Source organism: Pseudorasbora parva, chromosome 7 (genome assembly GCF_024679245.1).
Source record: "Pseudorasbora parva isolate DD20220531a chromosome 7, ASM2467924v1, whole genome shotgun sequence".
Classification (NCBI taxonomy): domain Eukaryota; kingdom Metazoa; phylum Chordata; class Actinopteri; order Cypriniformes; family Gobionidae; genus Pseudorasbora; species Pseudorasbora parva.
Genome location: NC_090178.1, coordinates 47,330,710 through 47,353,849, shown reverse-complemented (window position 1 = coordinate 47,353,849; position 23,140 = coordinate 47,330,710). Strand labels below are relative to the sequence as shown.

General features: G+C 38.5%; 1 protein-coding gene across 2 annotated transcripts in view; it reads right to left on the bottom strand.

Annotated features, from left to right (window-relative positions):
* Positions 1-23,140, bottom strand: part of grik2 (glutamate receptor, ionotropic, kainate 2) — a 344,433-nt gene that overhangs the window by 39,983 nt on the left and 281,310 nt on the right. For both annotated transcript variants that reach the window (XM_067449374.1, XM_067449373.1), the window contains one exon: positions 5,926-6,151. In XM_067449374.1, coding sequence (XP_067305475.1) covers positions 5,926-6,151 — 226 coding nt within the window. The remainder of the gene's footprint in view (positions 1-5,925; positions 6,152-23,140) is intronic.

Sequence of the window (23,140 nt, the reverse complement as noted above, 5' to 3'; positions counted from 1 at the left end):
CACAGACACTGCAAGGTCAGGGAGGACGTGGAGCAGACCCTGTTGGTGGCCCCGTACTGGCCCCACCGGACCTGGTTCCTAGAACTCATGCTCCTCGCAACAGCCCCTCCTTGGCCGATTACTCTGAGGAAGGATCTTCTAACTCAGAGATGGGGCATACCTGGAGTTTGGGCCAGGTGACGCCCACGTGGTACTGAGAGCCCAGCCTGGCTACGTGCCCAAGGTTCCCACCACTCCCTTCAGGGACCAGGTGGTGAACCTGCAAACGCTGCCCCTGGAGGAGGCAGACCCAGCCCTGGCTTTGCTTTGTCCTGTCTACTCTGTGGATCTACGTGGACAGAACTCAAAGCTTCAGGGCCTCAGATCTGCTCTTTATCTGTCATGGAGGCCAGCAGAAGGGAAATGCTGTCTCAAAGCAGAGCTTGGCCCACTGGATAGTGGATGCCATCACCTTGGCTTACCAAGCACAAGGTGTGCCCTGTCCTCTCAAGGCACGAGCCGATCTACTAGAAGTGTTGCATCCTGCTGGGCGCTGGCCCGTGGTGCCTCACTGTCAGACATTTGTAGAGCTGCGGGCTGGGCGACACCCAACACGTTCGCTAGGTTCTATAGCCTACGTGTGGAACCGGTCTCCTCCTGTGTTCTCACCTCAAACGGGTAGAAGCACTGAGAGGCCCAGCTCCTGTCGGCTTGCTGCGCCTTGGCGCTTACATTCTCCAGAGATGTAACTCTGTGAATCCTCCACCGCCCTCTGTGCCGGATGTGGCAGAGTGTCCGGCATCAGGCATCCTACTGCTGAATACTTGAGAACCGGTATTTGGCTTGGGGCATGTGAGCGACCCTGCGGGGATCCCACATATTTTTCTACGGTTGCTCCTCCCGGAAGTGTCTTTCCCTTTGGAGAGCCACCCCTTCTTAGGGATGGAGCCCCCTCATGGCAGCGAGCTACAGCTCAGCTCTGTCTCCACATAACTCCTCTCAGTATGATGTGATTCCTCAGTGGCCTCTTATTAGGGCACGCTTCCCAGTGTTATCCAATAGTCACTGAGCAGGTCTTGCAGAACATCAGTGAAGGACTTCTCTTTGTGAGCCCTGTCTTATCAGGTAAGAGAGTTTAGGAGGCTCACACAGGGCACTGGAGGGGGGCACAGGCCATGGCGCTTTGGTAGGGATTCCTATTCATCGTTACTCCGACGTGGCGTAGAGAGTGACCAACTGAATGAGAACGTCTCAGTTACGTATGTAACCTGTGATACATACGAGGATACGTATGTAACCTCTTTCCCTGAAGGAGGGAATAGAGACGCCATGTCCCGTCACCATGTCCTCTGTACCCTGCTGGGGTGCCAATTCACCTACTCGGCTCCTCAGCAAAAGACTAATTTGATGCAAGCAACTGTGCCTCATGTATACCTGTGCTACGTGGCACGTCCTATTCATTGGTACTCCGACGTGGCATCTCCGTTCCCTCCTTCGGGGAATAAGGGTTGAGACATTCCTGTTTTTTTTTTTTTAAACAGTTGAATATGGGCAAATTAGATGAAAACAAATTGGGGTCAGTTTGACCCCTAACACAATCAATGCAACTACAATTTGTACATCCTTTCCAAAACACATCTGTGTGTTAAAATTCCCCATGCACATTCCTGGCCCTAAATGAGATTTGTGACCCTGGACCACAAAACCAGTCATAAGTCGCATGGGTATATTTGTGGCAATAGCCACACCCTCAGATTCCAGATTTTCAATTATTTGTATCTCGGCCAAATACCCTAACCTCTAATCCTAATCCTAATCCTATCCAGTCATATCCTAGCAAACCATACTTCCATGGAAATTTTATTTGTTCCGTTGTTTTAGATGTTGTATACATTTCACAAAATTATAAGATTATAAGGATTTTTGAAGTTTTTATTTTTTTGCAGAGAGCCTATCAGTAATCACTCTTGTAGGGTCATGTGAAGTTTCCCAACATTTTTTGAACACTGTTCAGTTTATAGACGATTCCTCTGCACAGTGTGTGCACCTATGGCCATACTTGGAAAGTATGTTTTAGTTTTCTGAAAAGATTAAAGATTAGTTTAGTTAGCATACACTTGATGTATGTCTCATAAACTGTTCCAAAAAATAAATGTCTGAGAGAAAGATAAGAGTAAAAAGTTGGGAGAATATCGGCTGTGTATCAGAGTATAGGATCTGTGCATTCAGCCTTAAAGTGACAGCAGCTTTGTAACTTTTATACAAGTATTGAAATGAGTTTAAGGTAGTCTCTCTCTCTCTCTCTCTCTCTCTCTCTCTCTCTCTCTCTCTCTCTCTCTCTCTCTCTCTCTCTCTCTCTCTCTCTCTCTCTCTCTCACACACACAAGAAAAATCGATCATTTTGACTCATACAATAGCTATGACTTATGACTGGTAATGTGGTTCAGGATCGCATATGATATAATTAAACAATATCACAAGAGCAAGAGAGTTGCTTTCATGAACATGGCACAATTGCAAACATCATATTGATTGTATCCAAATGACCAATAAACAAGAAGGTAATAATTGACTTATTTTTTAGACACAATATTAATAACATGTTTCCGCTCCATTTTGGCCATGAAAATAGTAAAAATAAATAAATAAATAAAAAAACATATTACACGGCAGAAGTGTTGTGCATTTCCTTGCAGCACACAACAGTGATTCACTACTGAATGAATCAGCTGCTTTTGAATCAGTTGAATTAATGATTTTCTGACTTGTTGTTAGTGACTTCATTTGATGGGCAACAGCCAATGCTATTCTACTAGTATTTATTGATTAAATATGAAACATTTCTTTGGCAGTAAATGTGGATCTTTCATATGAATACAAATCTGGTCTTAACTCTGTCTCACCCTGCCTTGGTCTTGGTTTAGGAGGTCTAGACTACAACACCATTGAACATATTAGACCCACAACGCTGCAACATACTGAACTCAATACATCAGCACAGTGAATGAGTGAAATAAAGCTTGTGGTTTTTGTTCATCTGGCTGATTGACATGGTACCTGAGGTAGAGGAGTCTGGCTTCAGAGGTGACCGAAAGGCCTTTGATCCTCACATTAAGGTGCCTTTTCCATTCTTGTTTTTTTTAGTCCTTTCAAAGCAATTCTGCAAGTAATGGGTCATGCTGTTTTATATCCGATACAATCACATGCAGAGGTCATTGGTTGCATGTGTAGCTTTGAGGTTCATGTTATTCTGCAACCATGAGCTTCAGATTCCTGTCTCACAAACTAATAAATACAAAAGAAAAATATATATGTTTAATATTTGTCTTAATGGAAATGCGGTACTTGCTATAAAGGACAATCATAGAAACCATAATTTCTTTCTACAAACGCATGATAAGGAAAGAGTTTTAGGGTCATTGTGTGGAGATGTCTTACAGCAGTATCATGTACTGCTGTAAGACTTGTGCTATGGTTGTTTTTGGACTCGAGTCTTACCGTTTTTTCTTCCACATTTCTGCTGCTGACACAGCCCGCAGCCGCATGTATAACCGGATTAAAACAATCTGCTACTGAGACTGATAATCTTATGCACAGGAGGGGAAACGCCTCACAGTTTCTCTTTTCATTTATTTATCGCATCCATTCGTCTATTTCATGCACGTTTGCCTCAGGGTCCGCATTTCTGCACATTCACTGAACCGCTGAGCGGCGTTCAGAGACGCTAACCTCAACCGCTTCACCTTCACCGACAGAGCCAGACAGTCATTAATCAAAATGAAATGAAGATTTGAGTCAACGCTGCAGTCTGAGAGAAACACACTTTGAGGAGAATACACTTCTGCATGGCAGAGATGTGTTGATAAATGGCTGTGTCTCTCATTTCAATCAGGCTGTTCAGTGATTCATGTTTTTGTTGAGGTGTATGACTAATATTTTTATTTTGGAAGGTAATACTGATGAGAATAGGTATTTTGGCAAAATAGAAATGGTTTTGATTTGATTATGTAAATGTGTTCAGCACTGGGCAAATAGCTGTGACTGATTATTGATTAGGGCAGTATCTGCAGCATCAATTCAATCATTGTTTGAGATATTGATTGACACTAGCAGAGCCGCTGTTGCATTAGAGCAGTAGTTCTTAAACAGGGGGTCACGTACCCCTGGGATGAGATATGGGTGCATTCACTACCCTCTTAGGATTCCTCATTGAATTAATTATAAACAATATAACAAGAAAAAAATAATACAATTATAAAAGAATGAATTTTTCCACAAAAAAATTAAAATAATATTTTCTTCTGTACAACATTGATTGAATCTTTGATGACTGAATAAGTGCAATGCACCTTTATTGCACAAAGTGGCAATATCTGATACACACTTATGAAGTGACTAGTGAAATTTCACATTTACTGCAGGAAAAAAATAATAAAAGAATAGGCAGCGTCAGCAACATTTAATTAAATGGCTCAGCGATGTTATAGTGAGCAAGTACTGAACACAATCAAATATATTAGTGTTACTGTCACTTGATGATGGATCTTATGCAGAAGCTATCAGCGATCAAAATATTGATTTTGAAAATGATAGTTTTGAGACTATGTCTGTGATGGCGAATATGAGCCAGATGCTAAATGTACTGGGAAATGAGCTCTGACGAGGTCTGTGATGATGGTATAAAACATCTCCAAAAGGTAACAAATATGCTTTATTTTTATTATTCTGTAATTGTTCATGTAATATCAGGAATTGTATTTTAGTTTAAATCTATATGTGTTATGCAATAATGATTGGCCAAACATGCATAGTGTTTTAAAAATAATTAAAATATCAGTTGTTTGAGGTGGGGTAAATTAAACAAAATATGCAGTGGCGTCACAATCGTGTTGCATTGCAGTATTTGAAGCTGCCTGAAGTGTACAAAATCAGTCAAAATCAAGGGAGCGCGGGTCTGTCCATATCCCTCATCCACTTCACAAAGTAAAATGCCCTTCAAAATGGCAGCGGGGCAAGTGAGTGTCTAAAAGTGGATTGTAACACAGCACATGTTCACTCTCTTGTGTCCTGGTTTGTCATGTCCTCATGTGTTCTTGTGTCATGTTGTCCTTGGTTCATAGTTTAATCATTGTTCACATGTGTCCATTGTCTAGTCATTAGTCCTTGTGTATTTAAGCCCTCAGGTTTGCCATGTGTCTTGGTCTGGTTTTGATGTTGTAACCTGTTGGTGGTGAGTGTTCATAGTCAAGTCTGTTCATGTGTCAAGTCTTTGTTTCATGTTTCGGATCCTTTTCAATAAAATGAACGTAGGTTCTGCACAATTGCCTCCAGTGGACGTGTTCGTTACAATTGCAAACATGGCATTGATTTTATCCAACATTTCTTGGTCCTGAGTATTCCACAGAAGATGTCCTTTTTAATAAATAAACCACTTCTATCATGGATTGCTCAGGATGTGAAGAGAGTTTCAACCATAACAAAAAGTGTTTATAAAAAAGATTGCCTACCATACATTTACATTTAAATTAGTGAATTTTAAGAATTTGACATAAAACATGACACATGGATTCACTAAGGTTATAAAAACTTTGCCTTTATAAGTGTAAATAATGCACCTGAAAATCTCCATATTGTCCCTTAATGGAAAAGGTATGACTGCAGTCCAAAGTCTGCCTTTATATAGTATCATTATATGGGGTTGAAGCTTTGAGCTCGAGCCGAGCCTGGGGTTTGAGACTTATTAAGACTAATTATTGAGACTCACCCAATTACATGCCTACATACCGATTAATAAAAAAGTACTTGAAAAATTGACTTCAGTTAAAATAATTGTACGCATTCAGCATGAGCTGAGCACCATGAAACAGCTTTAAACATACAATAAGGATGCATTGTTAGGTAAATGTGAAAAGGTATTCAAATAAAACTAATGTTGCTAATCCTTACCCATTGGCGTGCCAACCCCGTAGGCCTTGGAGTCTATGAGGCCACCGATCTGTGTGAGGTTGCAGTTGCGCTGGGTGACGAATTCGATGGTGGTGGACTCCATCAGGAAGGCATAATCTGAGGTGAGCACGCGTTCAATCCCTTCCTCGATGCTCTTCACCATGACCGAATGCCTTCGACTGCTCATGAACTCCCACATCTTATCATACGTGGAGATCTTTGTTTTCTGGGAGAGAAGTCAAAATCATTTTCAGACTTTTATTACATTTTATTTCGACAAATGCAATTCACAAAGACAATTGGGATAAACAGTAGATGATATTTGAGTTTGAATCATCAACAACAAAGGCAACAGCAACAATAATGCAAACGCAGGTACCAAACTATATATTCCTAAATCTAAAATAAGAAACTCTTTGGTTTTCTTAGACACTGAATCAACACAATATCAAATAATTGATAAACTTCTAAAATGTAAGATCTGTTACGTATGTACTTAAGAAATCTAAAAGTTGGAAGTGCAATTGCCATAACATTTGCGGAGAAATACCTTTTTAACCCACTGCTCATTTTTAACAATTTCATTTATTTATTTTTTCACTTCATCGTAATGATGTGAAACTTGGTAAAGGTTTTGACAGTTACTATTTGAAAACAAACAAACAAACAAACATAAATAAATAAATAAATAAATAAATAAATGAATGAATGAATGAATGAATAAATAAATAAATAAATAAATAAATAAATAAATGTCATGATTTGAGAAAAAAAACTAAAATAATAATAATTTGGAACACATTTTGTTTAGAATTATAGTGTTGATTTCTGCACGCTTTAGCGTATTGGAAAAATATTTTGGGAAATATATATTTTATAAACATTTTTATTTATGTGCATTTTTCATAACAATAAACAAACTTCTATAACTTTTTTAAAAGTTAACTTTTTATATATATTCTGCCATGTGTCTTCTTTAAAAAGAGACCAAAGCATTCAAGATTTATTGCAGTTTAAGCTGGAAATTTAATTACCAGGTCGATGCTCAATGAATTTAGAATTTAGAATAGAATTTAGTACCATAAAATCCCTTAAATACAAAATATTAAATACAAACATCATAAACAACAAATGTATACACATTGATTACACTGGAAAAAAGAAAAAGAAAAAAATCTGACATGTTTGACCACAACATGAGGCGCACCAGAGGGTTGATAATTATACGCATTATAAATTGTAAAAATAAATAAATAAATATTCTATCAATTTTATGACCTTCAAATGACGTAAAAGTGTTTGTCCTTAAAGTCGTATACCTACAAAAAAAAATCACACTGCATTATCAATAAACCACCCACAGACAAGCTTTTCTCGCTCACACTGCTCACACAAAGCATATGCATGTTTTTTTAAATTATTTTTTTATATATAATCTTTTTAAGAAGAGTCATATAGCTTTTGGTTAAAATGTCATATGTTTGCCCCCTTTACATGATTACTATGGCACAAATTGTGACAGAAGCACACAAATCTGTTTATGACTAATCCTGACTAATCTCCAAAACTGAAATGTATGCCGACAGCATGCAAAATTCAGCATACAAAATAATTCCATCTTATTCCAGTAGAACTACAAATAAACCTGTAATCAATTTAGATATTAAGGTTAGTAGCGAGAGAAATTGTTGCCAATTGCATAGGATCTTCAACCATTTTAAACCCGGGTCCTTTTGTGCCTCTGAGAACACATCTGATGGCATTTGAAACCTAATTAAGTCACACACTCAAGGTCCTGCCTGCCATTATTGTGTGTAATGACTTTCTGTGGCCGGTCGATATTTTAGATCAACTGGGTGATTTGCCAAGTGCCTATCAGAATCTTCTGGAGTTACCCTTGACAAATCAGCCGATTGCACATGTTGACTACGACTGCTGATGAGGCAAAACCATAGGGGCTGAGATAGAAAGAAAGAAGGAAAATCTTAATTTATCTAAAAATAAAAACAAGTATGTAATAAACAAGCAAATAAATATTTATTCTCATTTGAGTATATTACTTATTAACCTGCAATCAGTGTTATACCTTTTTTTGTTGTTGTTGTTGAGCAGGCAGTCAACTAGGAACAGAGCTCACAATTGGACTATATGCATTGAAAAATAACAATAATAGTCAATTTTTTTCACAATTCTTAGACCGCTTCTTGCTTCTTTGTACTGAACTCATCCAATCCTTTAAGGGACTAAAGTCAGATAATTTTTACTTCATTCTTTGATTATCACCGTGATGCTATCTGTGCATTTGGGTTGATTTGAGATTGTTTGGATTGATTAGCAGTGATTTGTCCAATACTTTGATCATGTTGGAGTGTTCACAGATTGCGCGACTTTAATCTGCTCTTGGTTCTCGATCTGTTCTGAGGCTTTGATTAATTTACGGCACACTACAATCAGACCTGAAGCATTCTCTGCTGTGGATGTTATTCTTACAGATGACAAGATAATGAAAATGAAACAAATTTATTATCTGTTCTGACTCTAAGACAAACAGTAGAAAAATTGCTCGGTCCTGATAAATAGATGTTATTGTGGGAGTGATGTCCATGCAAAATAAGGATATGTTTCAGATCCAGCCTCTGGACTGAAAGGGGATATCCATCAACTTTCACTGAGAAACATCCACAAATCACACAACATTACTGATGTATTGGATGTGTGAAAGTAAACAGATGTCAGCCTGTTGACTGATACATAGACATTTCCTCTTCCATTCTGTCTCAGTGCTGCAGGGATGATGTATATTATATTTTTTTGTAGGCCCAAACCCTGAAACGAGTTAAGGCCCTGATATACTGGTGCAGGCCAACGTGGCGTAATTGCGAACACTGAAGCTCGAAGCAACTTGCCAATGTGAACTTCCAGGAAAAGTTACCTCTGGCTGCTAAACATCTCTGAGCTACAATTGGTCCATGGCAATGATGTAATAGGTAGGTGTGGCTCAGAGGCTCCGCCTTCTTTGACATGAAAATATTTGCTGGTTCATTTCTTCTTTTCACTCCGTCGAGCTCAGATGCAAGTAAAAACAAAGAAATATTGAACCGTTCTCCACCCGTGGTTCGTGGTTCTGACTATTCGTACGCATCTATAATATGGTTTGTTGAGAATAACAACATGTAAAACAGACAGACAGAGTAAGGCTAATGTACGTTTGTTGATGGATACACATTCTGGCTTTCCAAAATGCAGGTGAGACCTGAACGGTACACGTTGCTATATGTGTTTACACTAAATCCAGTAAAGCCAGAGACGCAAAAGAGAGCTTGCACAGTCTTCTGAAATGCGCACACAGAAAGCCACGTCTCAGACAGCGTGTAAAGTGAGTTCTCTTTTAAGTCTTGCACTTGAATGGACAAACCCATACAAAAATAATGTTAACAGGTTCATCTTGGCTAGTACAGCTGTACTGACAAAGAGAAGAGCTGTGTCCACGAGCAGATCGCGAGGTTAAAGACTTGATCTAAGCACCTCAACACCCGAACGTTGTAACAGATCAATGTCATGGACAAGATTTTTCACTGATTGTTGTTGGGTAAATCAGGGATAAATCGGCCTAAATGTCTTTTGAAATAACAGCTTTTTTGTTTGTTTCACAAACTTCTTTTGCATGCATAACGGACATAATGGAAACACAAATGCGAGATTTGCAATTGCGTTTGGATTTTCTTTTTCCATGTATGTAACATGTCTGCCAGATTTCAAATGGAAACGCAATGTCCGTTTGCAATTGCATTTACAATGTCTTAAGATTTATAACCCTGCCATTTTGTAATGGCAATGGAATATCACCCATTTGCTATTTCAGTTCCTCTGCGTCCTGCCCCAACCAGCACAAAATTAAAATAGAATCACAATCCCCTTTGCACTTGAGGGCAGGATTTATTGATATATGCAGAAATAGGCCACACCGCTTTTCATAGCTTTGAACTTGTTTCGATTGTATTTAGGCTTCAAAATTAAAAGTTGATCCAAAAATAATCCAAAAGCAAATAGAAAATTCTAAATGTTTTAGTTGTCAAGGGAACTAGGAAGATGCCGACTTCCAGGTCGGCTTAGAAAAATTCATTGTGGCTGCTTAAAGAACGACGGGCAGTTGACATTCCCTGACAATTAAAAAAAAAGGATCCTTGCCATGTTTGCCAAGCTTCATTCACAACTTCAAATCACCACACAAACATCTCCACTCTAAAAGAACAGATAAGACTCTTAGTTGATGTCTAAATGTGTCCATATCCATGCCCAAGAAAGCAGGCTTCAAGTATCCCGAGCTGAATGTTAAGCAGTATAAGCCTACATTACAGTGAATGGTCCATTATTCCTTAATAAGCTTTAATGTTGTGTAGAACACATTTAAACAGCATTTAAACTCTACTCATCATATCGTGAGTATTAGTAGTACAACATAATGGTGTCAATTAAAACAAAAGAATAGGGCGATTCAGGGGCTTGCATTTCAACAACAACAACAACAACAACAAATAGAGACTATATGTATTATATATTAAATTATATTGTTATTACATTTTTATTAACATGTTATTATCTTGTAATAATATAATTATGATTAATGGAATCAGTCCTCTTTGCTTTATAGAATTTATGTGTGCTGTTGCTTGTAACTGAACCGTGAGTAATTTGAACCATTGCACCCCTAGTGGAGAGCTGCTTTATAGTAGAAAATGTAAAACAATAATCATGTTTTATACTGTAAAGCTGCTTGTTTTGAAACAATCTATTAAACAATCACGACGTGACTGCTAAATTGCAGATCCGGTGCAAACATATTCACATTGCTATGATCAGATGCTTTCTTAATTGTTGTTTTCTTACCGCTTGGATTTGTGTTCTGTGTGTTATTGAGGAAAAAGAAAGCAGCACGTATTCATCTAAACGTCACTCTCAGCAGTGTGGGAAATGTCGGGATGTTCGCAAACAGAATACCGCTTTTAAATTAAGACTAAAAGAGTTGTTTTTGGTTTTTCCTTCTGCAGATTGTATTTAGGCTTCAAGATAAAAGCTGTTCTTTTGTGAAGATCATCATGATGAACAAAAAATGTAAGAATCATAAGCTTGTGTTTAGCACAGAGCTTATTTTCTGCCATAATCCAAAAGCAAGTGGAAAAATCCTGTTGGTTTTTGTTGTTGAGGAGAAAAAAACAACTAATCTCAGAGATTTCTAAAACTGTTGAAAAATTCTAATCTCAATGTAAATCTTCAATAATTAGCCGTTTGAACTGATTCTCAGTTCTGAACAGTATTTAAATCCAGTATTTACAACAGAAACTGTTGTTATTAGTTCAAATTATATAAATGTGTTACCTGTATTAGATGAAACAATGGTGCTAAATCTAATAATTGATTAATTACTGTTGTTCATTTTGACATCCCTAATTGTTATATATGAAATATGTCTGTGCTTTAAACAGGAAAGATAATAAGACTTTATCTTAAATATCTTCAGTAAACATTGTGCCAGAGTTGTGTTTTCTCTGTGAGATATTCCACCAAGAGGCCCGTGTGCACTGAAGGAGATCCGTCCAAAACAAACATCTCCTGGCCTTACCCATAGCTCAGACACTGATAATGATGCTGGAAACTACAGCGGGCAGGTGGCTGTCCATTTTAATTCACATTCTCATTATATTGACACACGCAGGAAGGCGACAGTCTTTGTGAAGCTTCTAAAGGGATGACTCTCGCACACACCAGAATGTAAATATATTTTAAAGATGCGGTTAACTATTAGTTTTACAAAAAGCAGACATGTAGGCTGTCATGAGAGAGAAACAGCTTCTTAGAGCATCCACAGGGAAGGCCATGTGATTATGTATGCATGTTTGTGTGTGTGCGTAATGGCAAGAAGTCTCCTGGGTTTCTATTGTTAGACTTGTCAAAATCCCTTTGATTATGCCTTACACACATAACTGCACCTCTTCGAAATAATAAAGATGTGCCTCGTCTGTATATCTCATTCACAACATTTAAATAAATATAATGGTTCACTGATTGTTAGCGCAACTTCTGTCATCGTAGTTCATTAAATTGTTATTGAAGGGCGTAAAACACATTAAAGACATTACAACACATTTTAAAAAACTCCACCAAAAATCTGAGGACTCAAAGGAAATGAGGGCTGTAAAAAGAAAGACAACAGAGAATGCTGAAGATCTGCAAATGTCTGGATGGAATATCAGAAATGCAGACCTGACATATTTTGGACAGCTTCACAAGACAAATCAAAGACAAATCTTCTATTATTTTCTTTTTGTATAAAAGTAATTGAAACACTCCAGGAAAGGGGTCATGAACTTGCTGTTTTTATACTGTTGTCCGAGGTCAACTTATGATGTTTGCGTGTTTTATTTTACAATCAAAAAGCATCATAATGAATCATTAACAGACTATTGTCTACCCTGGTTTTGAGCCTGATTCACTCATATATGTTTGACCCATAGTATGATCCTGAATCACAGGACAATGAACCAACAACACCTCAAGTACAAAAGATACTCCAGCCTATGACAGCACGGTAATATATCATTAATTATGTTTATTTCTAATCGTTTGATATCAAACTATCAGTAACAGTGCAATACTAATCACATATAAAAACATGTTTTGCTCACATAAGTATGTTGCACATTTCCTGTCGGGTCCAATATAGAAGGCACAGCATTGTGTTTTAAACTCGTTCAGTCTGCAAATCCAGTCTCTTTGTTTGCAAACGAATCCGCAGGGAAAAGAAGCGATCAAACACACAATGTCCTATCCACATGAGCTGGATCTTCATTAAAAATCAAGTTCAACCGCATCCCTAGTATTGTAATCAAAAGGAGAAAAGAGTTGAGGGCACACTGATGCATTTTAAAAATCTAATCCTATATAACATCAAACTGCCAAAACTGAGAAACACGGGAGAACTAGGGGTGTGCGATATTGACAAAAAAATGATATCTCAATATTTTCTGGTATTTTCTCGATAAGGATAATTAGACGATATTTGGCTAAGCGTGTTATTGTGTTGGTATCTTGGTGCTGGTGATCAGATGACTCCTAAAGTTTTTGATATTCTTCATTTTCTGTGTGGTGGTCAGTTCACAGCAGTGACAGAAAACATCTTTTCCAAAAAGAAATTTTTCCTTTTATGAGCATTTTCTAACACAGAGTGGCATTTAATTGTTTAATGAGCTTAGAGGTGACAAATAACCTGCAGTTATGCATACATATTTTTTATGTTTTAAACACACAATGTTGAATACTGATATTTGAAACTATTTAAAACATGAAAAGATACTTTAAAACCACCAGTAGGCGACAGCAAGTCACTGTTAATGAGTGAGTCATTGAGATTCAACCGATTCATTCAAAGAACTGATTCATTCGGGAACGAATCATTTGACTATCTAAGTCTCTGAATCATTGATTTAACTGATTCGTTCAGAAAGCTGATTCATTCAGTAAGCAAACACTGCGTGTTGCTCAGAGATGCGATTACAGAACTGTGACTTTGTTTTGAACTATTCTCGTTGGCGAAATAGAGTAAAAATGGGCAATGCGGTGTCTAAAATGTAAGTCACTTATCTAAAATGTAAATTCTTGCTTATTAAACTTGTATAAAATAAATATCACATTTATGATATAAATATAGACTCACGCAGTGAAAGCGTGCACCCGGACTAGTCTAATCTTCAAGACTACATCACGTAGTGTATGCGCGTGTCTAGTGTGAGGGATATACTCGAAAATGTCAGATTGCACATTGTTAAAACAACAAATTATATTATCACAGACGATATATATATATCGCACACTCCGAGGGAGAACATATAAAAGGTATGATAATATTTGCATTACAGTATAGGTGAACTACAAATCCAACAACACAAATCAGTTTAACACGAAAATAATGAAGACATAGTTACTTTTTTGTCTGTTCTTCTTGTCTGTTTTTGGTCTACATTATTGTCTTCTGTGTATCAGAATAACCCATCATGTCAGTGAACAGACGCACATCTTTATTTGCACATGTATGTCCTTATTGGCACAAGATGTGATTATATATGTGCGCTAACCGCAATGCTGTTTCATGTTTAGAGGACTAAATTATATGAAATATATTCATACAAACTTGAAATGTGCCCGCTCTGGTCTGTATCTGATCTATATGATCCACGTGGGGAGCGTTGTTAAACTCGTTGCAGATACCGCTCTGTTGTTTGAACTCTCTGCTGTAATGCGACCTCATGCATAATTGTGCAGTGATTGGGTTAATAGATCTCATTCTCATGAATAAATGCAGAGGACTCACAGCCACACATACACTCTGAAGGCACGCTTTTACCTTACACTGTGTGAAGAACAAAATGCTTGGAAAAATGCAAAAATATCTAATTTCCACTTGTTGATAAAATGTATGTGTACGTTTTCTTTCTTCAACCTCAAAACAAGTGGGTTTAGTGGTTTCAGTGATGTGCAGCCTGTACATATCTGTGCAAATTTAATTTTTTGTTTTGTTTTGGGGCTTCATGGCTCTTTAAGCTTAGTCCCAAACTAAAATGCATGTTTGAGCTGAAAGCAGATCTTACAGTATGTCAGTGCCATGTCTTGTCTCATAGTGCACACCAGTAATGCATTTGTTGTTGTTGTTGTTTGTTTTGTTTTTTTCTAACGCACATTTATAAAAGCTACTTAAATGTTCTAATTGAATTGAAGGTCTAATCCTGGCTTAAACTAAACCCAGTCTGTGAAATCAGTTAATATTGGATTTAATCATTATTATTGTATTACAACATTATAATAGTACTTATTAATTGCATACAGCAGGGTTATAATAGTTCATTAAAAGCATATTTAAAAAAAATGAATTATATATATATATATATATATATATATATATATATATATATATATATAAACTAAAAAAAAATAAAACATTAACAAAAAATAACTAAACATTTTATTTCAGCTTAACTCAGCTAAACTTGTTTTCATTCAGCCCAACTTAATGTACTAAAAAATAAATTAAAAAAAATACGGAAAAGGGAAAAACATCCAGTATGCGGCAGTCCTTTGGGCGAAAATGCCATTTTGATGCTCGAGGTCAGAGGAGAATGGGCCGACTGATTCACGCTGATAGAAGAGCAACTTTGACTGAAATAACCACTCGATACAACTGAGGTATGCAGCAAAGCATTTGTGAAGCCACAACACACACAACCTTGAGGTGGATGGGCTACAACAGCAGAAGACCCCACCGGGTACCACTCATCTCCACTACAAATAGGAAAAAGAGGCTACAATTTGCACAAGCTCACCAAAATTGGACAGTTAAAGACTGGAAAAATGTTGCCTGGTCTGATGAGTCTCGATTTCTGTTGAGACATTCAGATGGTAGAGTCAGAATTTGGCGTAAACAGAATGAGAGCATGGATCCATCATGCCTTGTTACCACTGTGCAGGCTGGTGGTGGTGGTGTAATGGTGTGGGGATGTTTTCTTGTGGGGACTTTAGGCCCCTTAGTGCCAATTGGGCATCGTTTAAATGCCACGGCCTACCTGAGCATTGTTTCTGACCATTTACATCCCTTTATGACCACCATGTACCCATCCTTTGATGGCTACTTCTAGCAAGATAATATATATAATATTAGGGGTGTGACGAGATCTCATGCCACGAGATCTCGCAAAACTAAACTGTGACGAGGTGAAAAGCTGTCATATTCTCGTCATATTATCATGACCTAGTCGTGAAGGAGTGTGAGGGTGAAGTTTATATTACACCTCCACTCTAGTTTTGCTTTTTATAGAAATAAAAACAATTTTGTTTAGCTGGATAATCATAACAGTCGCTTTAATAACATCATCTCATCTAGAATGAGCTGTTCGGAGCATTAATCAAGCGACGAGAAGACGAGTGTGTGTTATGGGTGTGTTACGTGTTAGTGAAGCACTTGCAATGAGCTTGTGTTACGAGTGTGTGTTACATGTTAGTGGACAACAGCGTGGAGGAGGATTCTTTGCGCAGCAGAAGCGCCAGACTTATTTTAATCTGCGCACTCAGCACCACCGCACCTTAATCACAGAGTATACGCACGATCACGAAATATAAAGCGAAAGTAAACGGGAGCCTGCATTCAACTGTGATTTTGAATGAAAGCAACTCCCTGAGGCACACGATTATCTCCCAATATGAAAACTATATATCTGTAACCATCTCTTAGCTCTGTATCATGCTAAAAAGAAAAATTGGTCTCTATTTGCACTTTGAATATTGAGTACTTTGATTATGGTTATTGTTTGCACTTAATATCTACGATCAATTAGTAGGAAGGAGTTCAATTAGGAGTTCAAAAGAAGCTCATGTGCAGTTCTTCGGTCTGAAGAGACAATCATACAGGAAAGAATACAGTACTGTCGTCTTTTTCTGTATATGATAATTCATACTCAGAAAGAAGGCTAGAAATGAAATGGCATTCAATACAAGATGATAACTTAAAATATTTCAAATGCATTAAAATATTTCAAATGCACTATTTTTAATTTATAGTCATGTCATCATTGTGGATTTCTTAAAAATACTGAATACCCGTTCACCCAATCTCATGTCTTGTCTCGTCTGGTGAGATTATTGTCTTGTCACACCCCTAATATATATATATAAACAACATTGTTAATAACAATAAATAATATTTTAAATAAATGTTAAATAAACATGGCCTTAATTAAATAATAAAGTTGACTATGTGCACATTATATATAGAGTATTAATAAATTAATAGATAACAGATTAATTTAAAAGACAATCTTTCTTGAAAATTCCTGAAATTGACATCCCTAATTCATATTCAAATGTATTTGTATACATTCATTCATTATTATTATTATTATTATTATTATTATTATTATTATTATTATTATTTGTTTGAATATTAAACTTTGTTCACATATATACATATGAACATTCTTATACAATACATTTAAAAATAAATAAATAATAATAATCACCACAATCATAATCATAATAATAATGTTATTAGTTTTAGGCCATTTTATTCCAAGAAGAAGAGCGGTAATTGTGAATCACAAGGGTCTAGAGCATCATTGTGCCTCTCTACAGGAGGGACTGCTCTCTTTAACTGCTCCGGATCCATCAGGAGCTGTGATTCACTTCCTTCCACTATCTCATCTCCACAGTCCAGGGGTCCTCCTCATAGGACTCGAGAAGAGAAAAACTCACGGAGGATTGATAAGACGAAGATTGCCCAGGAAATATGAGGTTTTGAGCCGGAGAACTGGCCACAGATTCCACAAAAAAAATTCTCAACAAATTAAAAAGACGATGAAAGCAGCTGAGGTGGTCCGGAGCAGGATGAGTGCAGCGGCGAGCAAACAGTTTCTCACAGACTCTTGCAGAGACACAGATGTGACTGATGAACAGAAGCCTAGGAAGTGCAAAGGTGTGCTCCTCCGCGTGAAAGGTTGCCACAGATTGTTTTGATACTGAAGGATGAGAGAGAGAGAGAGAGAGAGAGAGAGAGAGAGAGAGAGGGGAGAGAGAGAGAGAGAGAGAGAGAGAGAGAGAGAGAGAGAGAGAGAGAGAGAGAGAGAGAGAGAGAGAGAGAGAGACCGCTCCTCTTTTTGATCATAATATCTTTTGAAGCATAGAATGTGGCATACTAGACGTGACAGATAATAAGATGCCTCAGAGCAGAGAAGGACAAAAGAAGAAAACCTCCAGAGGAGAGGAGGACTATATCTGGCCAATACATCTTCTATGTTCTCCACCTGCTTTCATGGGTTAGAATATTCTATAATTTAATGTGTCAGCCTTAGGGCAGTATGTTCAGCACAGCGAACACTTGGCTTCCAGATGGTGGCTTCCTGAAATGGTTATAATCTTCTGCTATTATGATATTGAAGCATAAAAAAGAATCACTCATGGCTGAAAATCTGTTTGTTTATTGTGTTTTTATTTATAATTTGTTTAAAAATATATATATTTGGAGCTTAAAGTGTTACACTTGCACAATATATGTTTTATTGAAGGAATTTTCTGAGAGACAAAGTGAGCTGTCACACACTGATTAGGCATGAAATTATGACCACTGACAGGTGAAGGAAATAACACTGATTATCTCTTTATAACAACACCTGTTTGTGAGGATATATTAGGCAGCAAGTGAACATTTTGTCCTCAAAGTTGATGTGTTAGAAGCAGGAAAAATGGGCAAGCGTAAGGATTTGAGTGAGTTTGACAAGGGCCAAATTGTGACGGCTAGAGGACTGGGTCAGAGCATCTCCAAAACTGCAGCTCTTGTGGGCTGTTCCCGGTCTGCAGTGGTCAGTCTCTATCAAAAGTGCTCCAAGGAAGGAACAGTGCAGAACCGGCCACAGGGTCATGGGCGGCCAAGGCTCATTGATGCACGTGGGGAGCGAAGGCCGGCCCGTGTGGTCCGATCAAACATACGAGCTACTGGTGCTCTAACTGCTCCAGAAGTTAATGCTGGTTCTGATAGAAAGCTCTCAGAATACACAGAGCATCTCAGTTTGTTGCGTATGGGGCAGCATAGCCGCTGACCGGTCAGGGTGCCCATGCTGACCCCTGACCCCGCCGAAAGCACCAACAGTGGCACGTGAGCATCAGACAGGCCGAGACTGAGTCAAGACCAAGACCAGTGAAAGTCCCCACACTTTTGATTAAAATGTGGAATATGCATATGATTGGCATTTATCTCGTATGTGTGGGTGTGTACCACGAGAGAAGTTTTGATAAAATAATCAAAAGGCATTGCAGATATGTGGAAATTAATATTTTTCTCTATAAGCAAATAACACTTAACTTTTCGTTAGTGGGAGGCATTGAAGACGACGTGTCCATATTGTTTATGGTCTATGGTGGAAAGAAACACCAAACTGACACTGACAGAGCCTGACAGCCTATTGTAAAACTCAAAATTCAGTAAAAATGCTAATCTCGATGAGGTATTATTCTCAGACACAGTCCATTATGTCCATTATTTATTAAATGAATGTGAATAACAGGAAGTGGTATATGTATCATACAGATATACATTAGTATACTGCTTAGGCAAATTATTTATATATGTACTTTTCATTTACATTGTGAAAATGTTATTTTGTGCAGGTTTATTGTAGCCTGGCTCTGCCCTCCTACGTACTTCCACTCAATTTTCATTTTCCTTCAGTACTACGTCTGGGACTGCTGTGTAGTCTTAGGTTTTCTCCGAACAAATTTTTACCGGTCCAATCAGCGAACAGAGGGAGTGGCTGAGAACGATGACGTTGATGTCGAGCGCTAGTTTGAGATGTAGTTCAGTAATGGCGGCGGAGAAAGATGCAAACTAAACTATTCATTGCATTGTGGCACCGCTGCCGAATGTCCAGAAGTTAAAGCCGGAGCAATAACAGTCTTTGCTGGGGTTTGTTGGTGGCCATGGTTTTGTGGCCCTCCAACAGGGTAAATTCTGGAAAAGTTTGAATTTCCAGATCGCTTCGTTAGTGATGAAGGAGTTGGCTGAAGCTATTCGGACAGTAACTGTTTCTCGTGGGGTCTGAAGGTATTGCCATCATTTAAGTTACAGGGACTGGTCAGTTATTTTACTGCCGTCCGTCTCTCACCACCCGCGGAAAAATCACCGGCCGAGTTACCGACTGCTTTTGACAAACACAAGGTCGTGTTGATGTAACAGCTGTCCGAATCCATATCTCTGAGTTTTCAACAATATATCACTTCAAAATTCACTGTTTGTAATCATTTTTGACCCCTGCAGAACACCATACGGTTGCTTTGCTGTAATTAGGATGCATTTCTAGACTTGTATTTCCTTAAAATGCTGGCAAGTATTTACAAGAGCAATATATTTCATCACCGCTCAAACAAATTAAAAGAAAAGCACTTAAACATTTGAATTGGTCCGTTATTTATAGCAGCATTTATTATCATACCAAGCATTTGACATTTTATTTACAGCATACAATGATTTTACGGACCACGTGAGCGCCGTTCCCGATCACAAAACTCTCCTCTCCACCGTGGCGTGAATAAATCACAATCCGAATGCACGAGTTTTAGGTTTTATCCTATAGTTTTATTACTGAGGTCGCATGCACATGTGCACTTTTATTTTGTCGGATTTCCATGAGTGAAACAGGCGAAGGGCACATGACATACGTCACGACCAAACGTTAGCGATTGGTTATGGCAGATCTAGAGTGGCTCAGGGCAGATCCAATAGTTTTAAACCTCAACAGAGTGCCCGCCTTCACGGAAATAAACGCTTGTCAATGGAGAGTGGCCAGACTCTATGTACAAATGAAATGTGCGAGAGTCTGGTAAAACCAGGCTAGGTTTATTGTGCAACAGCAAGGAAAAGAAACCCTGTACTTGCATTTTATTTTGATAGCTACACACACACACACACACACACACACAGAGAGAGAGAGAGAGAGAGAGAGAGAGAGAGAGAGAGAGAGAGAGAGAGAGAGAGAGAGAGAGAGAGAGAGAGAGAGAGAGAGAGAGAGAGAGAGAGAGAGAGAGTACCCTATCCACGTGCAATACTGACAATAAATAAAAATAATGCAAAGAAACAATTAGTATTTATTTTCTTATTTTGATATCTTATATATTGTCTTATTTTGATGTCTCATAGTATGTATGATCTCGTTTTTTGATGTTTCTTTTGTTCCTCATTTTATTTTATTTTTACAAATAATTGTTTGGGTATGTAATCATATCAATATTAGAAATAGCATTAACAATTAACTAATAGCCAAATTCTCAGCCATATACAATTTAATAAAATGATCAGCTAGCTAACAACAACTTTGTTCTGTTTTCACCTCACTCCAGTCTAAACTAAATGATTTTAGACTATTTATTTTACTACACATTGTCAACATACATACGCTGAAATACTGTGGATAATTAAAACTAATTCTTTCTCTCCACTCTTGCTAAATTGGGTTGTTAAAATGATTTGGTTCAAATGAGTCATTTGGTCGTGATTCGGACATTAGCAGACCCGTTGTGTGTGATTCCCGGCTGTTAGAACATCGCGGAAGACTTGTCACACAGAAAACACTTCATAACTGGATAGAATTTGTTTCCAATTTATTTAAAGTATGATTTTTGTCAGCTGTTTAGCTGGTCAGAGAAGATCAACGTTTTATGAGCCCAATTCACACCCAGCGGTAATTCAAGGGGGAAAAAATGTCCCAATGTGCAACGTTCACCATGAACTCAGTCTTCCAAACTTTTGATTTTGATTAATATGTGAAATATGAAAGAGAAAGAGTTAAGAAGGTGCTTGTTTTGAAGACAGAGAGAGCGTGTGGGGTGGAGTTCTCTGCTCTTTATATGCCCTCAGCTGTGGTCTTCTTGACCGGTCTTGAGATATGTAGTGGACAGCACATTCCAGGCCCCAGTTTATGGCCGGGCACCTCTTTGCCCGTAACAGTGGACAAAGGTTTGCTACATTTTGATTGAATCTTGTTGGACTAGCACAAACAAAATGTCCAACGCCATCAGATAAAGATGCTTGGACAACAGCCAGACACCTCTTTGAGGGCAAGAAGAAGACCTCTAGTACCAAGCCCAGGAAGGACAGGACTTCTCATTGGTCCACATGCAGTTTCTGCCCTTCACCCACTTAGAGACTGATCCCTAATGTCCTCGTTTGTGACGGCCATAAACATCCTCAGGACCTCAGCAGTAGTGGGTGAAATAAAGAAAAAACAAAAGGATCCATCCAAATCCATTCACAACTATGTTTGGAAACCTTAAGACTGATGCAATCTACACACATCCATCTCATACTTATTCAGAGAAATAAGTATTCTCAGTGACAGCTATTTGTAATGCAACATCTTCCACAAATTCAGCTGTAAATGAACAAATTAATGAACACATGACAGTTCAATCTTTTTCCATCATGTTTGGTCTCTATTTGTTTAGTATATTGCCAAGGGTATTCTGATAGTGGTTTGGAAAGTGAGAAATGCATTGATAAACTTTAAAGACTTCTAACTGTGTACAGTATGCAAATGAGTCCCCCAAGGCAAAGAAGGGTGGGCCACACTGTGCCCCCTCTGATGCCAACAGCCAATAGCAACACTGAGAGAAGCACCAAATTGCAATCTCCTCCTATTCGGAAAAGGATAAAGGTACCCTTTCAATAGACACTCCTTGTTCTGTCAAGAGACAAACAGTACACCCCAAGTTCTGAGTCTCCACCTGAGAGGCAAACAGTTCACCAGGTTCTGAGTCTCCAGCGAGAGGCAAACAGTTCACCAGGTTCTGAGTCTCCGGCGAGAGGCAAACAGTTCACCAGGTTCTGAGTCTCTGGCGAGAGGCAAACAGTTCACCAGGTTCTGAGTCTCCGGCGAGAGGCAAACAGTTCACCAGGTTCTGAGTCTCCACCTGAGAGGCAAACAGTTCACCAGGTTCTGAGTCTCCGGCGAGAGGCAAACAGTTCACCAGGTTCTGAGTCTCCACCTGAGAGGCAAACAGTTCACCAACTTCTGAGTCTGTCCCGCTCGGATTAGACTGTGACAGAGCAACAATGTTCTGAGTCTCCATGCAAGAGACAAACAGTTCACCAGGTTCTGAGTCTGTCTGGTGAGGATTAGACTGTGACAGAGCAACCAAGTTCTGAGCCTCTGGTTTAACCAGAGAGACAACACAAGATCCGAGGATCTGAATCTACAGCTTGTGAGGCAGTGACAGATATGACAACGTTCTGAGCCTCCAGCCTGTGAGGAAAGAGACATTAACCAACACTACGTTCAGAGTTTTAGTCCAGCGAGATGACTACAGCACGTCCAGAATCTCCATGCTAGAGAGACCAGAGCGGATTGACCAAATTCTGAGTGTCTGGTCCAAAGAGGCAGAAGACACACAGAGACATTTGCAACAAGGTTAAGCTCAGAAAAGCAAACCTCCACTTCAAGGTTCCTTCGTCTGCGTGTTCCAGATTAAGGGCCTTCTGCACCTACTTCAGGGCCTCATCTGCGTGTCCCAGATTTTAGGACCCTTTGGTGCTCCAGGAGATCAGCATCCTACAGATCTTCATGTTCAAGACAGTTGAAATGGATTCCAGCTCCTTTCTTCACTGCATTATCTCTCAGCAAAACCAGTGGAA